The sequence below is a fragment of the Papaver somniferum genome, chromosome 3 (assembly GCF_003573695.1).
Source record: "Papaver somniferum cultivar HN1 chromosome 3, ASM357369v1, whole genome shotgun sequence".
NCBI classification, from domain to species: Eukaryota; Viridiplantae; Streptophyta; class Magnoliopsida; order Ranunculales; family Papaveraceae; genus Papaver; species Papaver somniferum.
Genome location: NC_039360.1, coordinates 225,971,422 through 225,978,467, shown reverse-complemented (window position 1 = coordinate 225,978,467; position 7,046 = coordinate 225,971,422). Strand labels below are relative to the sequence as shown.

Here is a 7,046-nt window from a genome sequence, read left to right as displayed (position 1 = left end):
TTAAGTTTGTTCATTGTTAAGTAGTGGAATGATAGATTAGAAGCCTTAGTGCACTGAATTGATTGAGTAATGGAAGAAATCAGTGCTCAACTGTGCTTAAGATTGATTGTACTGTCAAAAGACAGTCAATGCTAGGAGCACCTCAGTTGAGCAAGCTGATTATCTTGCCATTCCATTTTTGTATGCCTAGGATCTTAAGTTGGCCTTTTATAACTGTTTTGTGCCCTGTTCTTCCTTTGCCTTTGGCCCTTGGCCATTGCCTTTGATTTATCACTGCCATGCCATTGTAAATTCGCATCCTTTTTCCCTGTGTTGCTCCCATGTATATGCCATTGTCACCTTCACCATCATCATTGTTGTTTGTTGTTTGCTTTTGCCATTATAAATATCCATGTTCTACCTTGGCCTAGTGCCACTGCTACATTTAGTTTGCTCCACCTCCCCTACCATCTTCTTATTTCCCTGGCCTTGCTGCCAGTTCTGCTCAGTTGCCCTGCAACCCTGCCTGCTTACCTTCCTCCCCTGCTGCTGCTGCTTCTTCTCCAGCCCAGCCTTGTCTGTTGCTGCTCCAAATAGTTAGCTTAGAACCAAAGGCTAAAAGCCCAGGTTCAAGGCCCAGCCCCAGTTCAGGTTAAGGCCTAAGGCCCAGTTCAGTTCAGTTCATTTCAAAGACTGCTGAAGCCCAGATTCATTACAAAGCCCAGTTCAGTCTTGGGTTAATCTAGAAGCCCATTGACACTCAAAGCCCAGTGCATTTCAAAGACCAAGCCTAGTGCACTTCAAGACCAACTGAGCCCAAGCTCAGTTCACTTCATTGTCAAACAAGCATGTAATCCAAAGGTACCCTAAGCCCAAAGCCCAAAAGGCTTCATAGTTAACCAACAACAGTTTAGGAGCCCAAAATAGCTAGAAAACTCCAAACACCCCCAGTCTCTGTGGATCGACCCGTACTTGCACGAGCTACAACTGACGACCGTGCACTTGCGGTATTACTGTAGGCCCGCGTTTTCATTTGGCTTCAATTTTATACACTTTCCCGGGCCCACCAAGAACCCCCTAGAAGTTAATGTTTCTGTTATTCATACTGCCGCCCAAGCTATTTTCTTAGAGGTTGTTACTAGTAGAAATTTAAGGTTTGCTGTTACAATGGTCTATGCTGATAATGATAGTAATATGAGGAGAACTTTATGGAATGGTATAATCGCCTTCAATGATTTATATGAGGGGCCTTGGATAGTATTCGGAGATTTTAATGAGATTTTAGAACCTAATGAAAGAATTGGTAGCTCAATATTCAAAATTCTTCCATGAATGATTTTATTCTTTGTACTCAAGAGTCTCACCTATTCGATCTACCTTTTTATGGAAATTTCTTCACTTGGTCAAACGAACAGATTGGTTCGGGTAGAATTGTTTCAAAAATTGATAGAGTCTTAGCAAACATTGAATGGGTTAGTCTTTTCACTTGTTCTAAAGCTGATTTCTTAAATCCTGAAATTTCGGATCATTCTCCTATGGTGTGTTCTGTTTTTGAACAAAGACAACATGGCCCTCCTCCCTTCAGATTCTTTAATTATCTTACTGAGGAGCCAGACTTTCTTGACATTGTGAGAGAAGCTTGGAGAGTTAAAATAAAGGTAATCCTATCTTTGTTTTGGTTTCTAAACTTAAGAAAGTTAAGCATGTTCTAGGTGAATGGAGAAGAGGTAAATCTAATAATTTAACTGAAGAAGTATGTAAAGCTAAATAGGTAATGATAACTGCTCAAAATAATGTCCAATTAAGACCTCTTGATGCTGATACTGCTTATGTATAAAAAAGAGCTGTAGGTGCTTATGTTAAGGATGTTAGACAAGAAGAATCAATGCTCAAGCAAAAGTCTAGGGTGCAATGGATGGAAATAGGAGATTCAAATTCTTCATTCTTCCATAACTCTTTGAAAGAAAGAAGATGCCGTAATAATATTCTTACTCTTCAAGATTCAAATGGTATGCTTGATGAAGATAAAGAAATTTCTCTTGAATGTGTTAAATATTTCTCTGATTTTGTTCAAAGAAGATACAACTTATACTTTTTCTGATGATGATGCTGATTTTGTTAATTTCTCTAATCTAGTGAGTGCTGATGATGCGTGTAGTTTGGTTTCTCCTATTACTAGGGATGAAATTGTCTATGCTTTATCCTGTATTGGTTCTAGTAAAGCGTCGGGTCCTGATGGCTTCTCGAGTCACTTTTTCAAGGTGTGCTGGCAGATTATTGAAGAAGATTTTGTTAAGGCCATCCAGAATTTCTTTTCTAAATCGAAGTTGCTGGAGGAGGTAAACAATACATTTATTACTTTGGTTTCTAAGTCCGAAAATCCATATGTTATTGCTGATTATAGACATATATCTTGTTGCAACGTGATTTATAAGTGTGTAACAAAGATTCTAGCTATCAGAATGAAATGTGTGTTAAAGGGCCTTGTAAGTGCAAACCAATCTGCTTTTATATCGGGTAAGTCAATACAAGATAACATTTTGCTAGCCCATGAAATAGTCCGTAACTATCATAGAGACACTGGTACACCTAGATGCTCACTTAAGATTGATATAAGAAAAGCATATGACAGAGTCAATTGGAAAGTCATCTTGCTCTGTTTAATTAAAATGGGATTTCCCCCTCAGTTCATTGAATGGATTTATGTTTGCTTCTCTACGACTAAATTTGTGGTGTTGGATAACGGGTCTCCTTATGGATATTTTTCTCCGAGTAGGGGTCTAAGACAACGCTGTCCCCTATCTCCTTACCTTTTTGTTATAGTTATGGAAGTACTCAATGTTTCCCTGAAAGCTCAAGTCGATGCTGGTAGTTATGGTCTTCATCCTAAGTGTAGATTGACAAATTTAACACACCTCTGTTTCGCCGATGATATTCTTGTTTTCTTAAAAGGTTCTCTTGCTGCTGATGAATCACTTAAGCTTGCTTTATATAAGTTTATTAAGATCTCGGGCCTTGAAATAAATAAACAGAAAACTACACTCTTTTCTTCTTCGGTTGATAGAGAGTCTTTATCTCAGATCTTGTTATGTTTGGACTGTAGTAGTAGTGCTCTTCCTGTTCGCTATCTTGGTGTTCCTTTATTATCTACTAGGCTCTCTTACCAAGATTGTTTACCTCTAATCTCCAAGGTTGTGAAAAGGGTAAAATCCTGGAAAGCTAAGTCATTTATTTATGCGGGAAGACTTTTTCTTATCAAAATTGTGCTCACTGGTATAGTTTTTTTTTTTTTTTTTGGCTTTCTTGTTTTGTGTTACCGAAGAGGGCCATTAAAGAACTGAATTCTATTTGCAAGAAGTTTTTATGGGCTGGTGTAGATATGGGGAAGAAGTACCATCCTATAGGCTTGGATTTAGTTTGTAGACCTGTTCAGGAAGGAGGTTTGGCAGTGAGAAATTTTGAAATTACTAATGCTGCAGCTAACCTTAGGCATTTGTGGGACTTAGTCAGTGGAAAGGATAATATTTGGACTGACTGGGTTCATAAGAACCTTATTAAAAACAGAGACTTTTGGACCATAAACATTCTACAGGATTCTTCTTGGTGTTGGCGTAGAATTTTAGACCAGAGAGATGTTGCTAGAAATCTTATCTTTCATGTTCTTGGTACTGGTAGTAGTGTTAAGTTCATTTCTGATCTATGGAATCCTAGTGGTCATCTGAATGAATGGGTGAGCAGTGCTATTTTAGAAGAGATTTGTCCCAACCCTAATTGCATGGTGGATCATTTTATTGCGAATGCCCAATGGAGTTTTCCTCAGTCTCAGTCTGTGGAGCTACAAACTGTTATATGTAAATTACAGGTTGTCGAGTTCAATGTGAATGAGCCATATATTGTGGTTTGGAAACCTATCTCTACTGGGGAGTATATACGATGAAAGATTCTTATAAAGCTCTGGCTGGTGTAAGAAACTATGTAAACTGACATTTCCTGGTTTGATTTAAATCTCACGTACCAAGACATACTTTCATTGCTTGGTTAGGGTTCCATAGAAGGCTAAAAACAAGAGATAAAATGGTAAAATGGGGGTTATTACAAGTAGCTACTTGTCCTCTCTGTGAGGGAATATCTGAGTCTGAAGATCATCTTTTTCATGATTGTATTTATTCTGCTGGCATATGGCGGGGTCTTCTCCTCAAAGTGGTATACTTTCGCAACTTATGTAGCTGCTGGCAAGAAGAGATTGACTGGTGTGTTGCATCTTTTGCGGGAGAAGGGATGTTATCTAAATTGAAGAAAATAATCCTCAACTGTTATATTTATCATATTTGGAAAGAGAGGAACAGCCGTATTTTCTCAGGAAAGTATAGTTCTGCTGACCAAGTTGGCCATTCTATTATTAATGATGTGAAAATCAAGGTTATGTCTATGACAGGGAAGTTAAAGGACAGTCCTACTGCCAGAGCTTTTTTGGACAGATGAGGGTTAAGCTGCAGCTTTATCTCCATTACTATTAAGTATTGTACTTGGCTGGGTCCTGCTACTGATGAAATTATGATTAACACTGAAAACTCAAAGAAAGACCATTCAGGGAGTCGGGGAGATATTCTGAGGGATAGTGCTGGTGATCATGTTGTTGCTGCTAAGGGAGGTGGTCCTCCCATCTCTGTAACAGCTCATGAATTACAAGGGGTTGAAATGGGTCTAACCCTTGAAAGAACAAGGGGTTTTAAAAAGGTTCACTTTGCCATTGATTCAATGGTGGTCTATTATATTTTGATAAATAAGGAGGAAAAACCACCTTGGCAGCTACTTCAAATTTGGCGCAGAGTTAATTTACTTAGAGAATTCTTCGATGTCTTAAAGATATCTCATGTTTATCGCGAGACTAATAGAGATGCTAATCTTTTAGCGAGTCATCATCCTCCTATCAAATGGATGGATGTGAGAACTGAGGATTTCTCTGCAGAGCTTCATCAGATTATAAAGGAGGATACAGATGGGACACAATATAGACGTAGTTATAGCTTTCTTTCTGTTTTGTTGTAGTTTTTCTTTTTTTTTGTTTTGTTTTCTTTCTTTGGGGGTCCCTTAACCCCAGCTGTCTGATAAAAAAAAAAAAAATTGCCAAAAAAGCAATGTCTAAAGACTTTTTTTTCTGTTTCATTATCCAATATGCCTGAATGGATAAATGTTCTAGTCTATCAGGAAAAAAAACAATATGTAGTTTCTCAATCTTATCAATATATCTTTATAATTTCCGAGTGCAAATCTGTTCACACTCCTCTAATGAGTGTATATTTCACATATTCTTCTGATTGATTGATTATTTAACTGATGACCCCATTATCCTCCATGTTTAGAATCACGACCCTCATTACATAACTCCCTAAATTAAATCAAGGGCAGAGATTGAAATGTGAGATATACACTCGTTAAAGAGTGTGCACGAATATTTTTTTTCTAAAATTTCCTATTAAAAAAGGATTATTAATCTTATGGAACCAAACTTACCGGCCAGACTGTAAATGATAAGGCTCGGCTTTCCTCACTGAACACCAAGTCGCTCGATATCAAATGGGCTTAAAATGACCGAGAATGCTGGATAATCAAGATGAGAAGGCCCATTAACAAAGCTCACTACAGAACATCCCAAGAATCATTTCTATTCTTTTGCGTGTAGTTTCGTTTTCAACACGAGGAGAACAAAAATATACAAAGAAGAGTTGCACTCTCGAGATCCATTGAGAGGAGTCACAACATCCAATTCTCCGAACAATTTGTATGAACTTGAACACCTCCAGAGTATATATATGCAGCTTGGTTTATGGACCTATTTTTTTACAAACTGACCATTTCAAAAGGTAAAACTATTGTTGTATCAGCTATTATACCTCTTCCGGAGTACTAAAAATTCTGGCTTTTGACATCCTATGCTGCCTCGCAGGTACCTCTCCAAGGAGTTTCCAGTCCCTGGTAAATTTGAGTAACCTTTCATCAATGAAGTGGAGTTTCTTGAGAGTAAATGAAAATGTAATAGCAACAAACAAGGCTTGCTCACTGGTGCCTAAAAATGAACTTCAGTTCTTCATTCAACTTTTTATCTTACCTTGTCAATTCCAGTTTCAAAACCTTCTTTCTCGATCACATTACGGCCTACATTCAATTTTATGTGTTCTTGAAATCTACCGCCTGCCTTTACTGTCAGTTACCTCATCTAAAATCTGATGCTTTATACTAGAGACATCATTGTGAGTCTTTTCAATCTCATCAAAGAGCACAGCGGTACTTGGCAGTGGTGAACAACTTCCGTCAGCTTACCACCCTCTTCAGACACGGCATACCAGGAGGAATCCATCATTAAGCCTTTCAATTATACTCAACTGCCACTTCTTACCTATACCAATGGGTTTTTCAGAGTCATTTATTCCCTTACTGGCACGTCAAATTCAAACGTGCAACGCCCTCTACAGTTTCTTTCTGTCCTAAACCACGTCCATCTGTTTTAGAACATTGTATGATGCCATGCAGTTGTTTCTAGCACGCCTTCCCTTCTCTCGCAGGTTTTTCTCTGCCAATTGAATAATAATGTTTGGTGTGCTTTTTTTTTCTTTGCCAGAGGCCAATTTTACACATTTGTCAATTTTGTACTTCACTTGAATAGCTCCAATCTCACAGCCAGAGAGATCACTTGTTCTGTTCAAGTTATTTTGAGAAGACAGGCCTCTGCCACAAGTTTTCATTTATTTTGTTTAGCGACTTACTACAAATCGATGAATCAGAAAAAGAAACACATTTATTTGTTGGTTTTCCTTGTGAATAGAATTTTGAGTATGCCTAATGTTTGATGATATTAAACCAAAACTGAACAGCATTAACACTACAATCCTGGTAGAAGCTACATTCAAGCATGCGAATCATAAGCATACCAACATAAAGTACCCCCATTACAGAAAAGTTAACCAAAAGAATTTCCGGCAATCTAAGGATTATGTGCAGTAAGAGTTACCACCACTTCCCCGAAATGGTCATTTGATTGCAGCATTGCAGCCCAGTGAGCAAGGAAA

General features: G+C 38.0%; 1 protein-coding gene across 1 annotated transcript; it reads left to right on the top strand.

The window, feature by feature from the left end:
- The first annotated feature begins 4,533 nt into the window (after positions 1 to 4,533).
- On the top strand, positions 4,534 to 5,028 carry LOC113360749. Its single transcript, XM_026604216.1, has one exon. The coding sequence runs from the start codon at positions 4,534 to 4,536 to the stop codon at positions 5,026 to 5,028; it is 495 nt and encodes a 164-aa protein (XP_026460001.1).
- The last annotated feature ends 2,018 nt before the right edge of the window (positions 5,029 to 7,046 follow it).

What these genes read in the sequence shown, in the direction of transcription:
- LOC113360749 (XM_026604216.1), top strand. Translation starts at nt 4,534, where the DNA reads ATGATTAACACTGAAAACTCAAAGAAAGACCATTCAGGGAGTCGGGGA.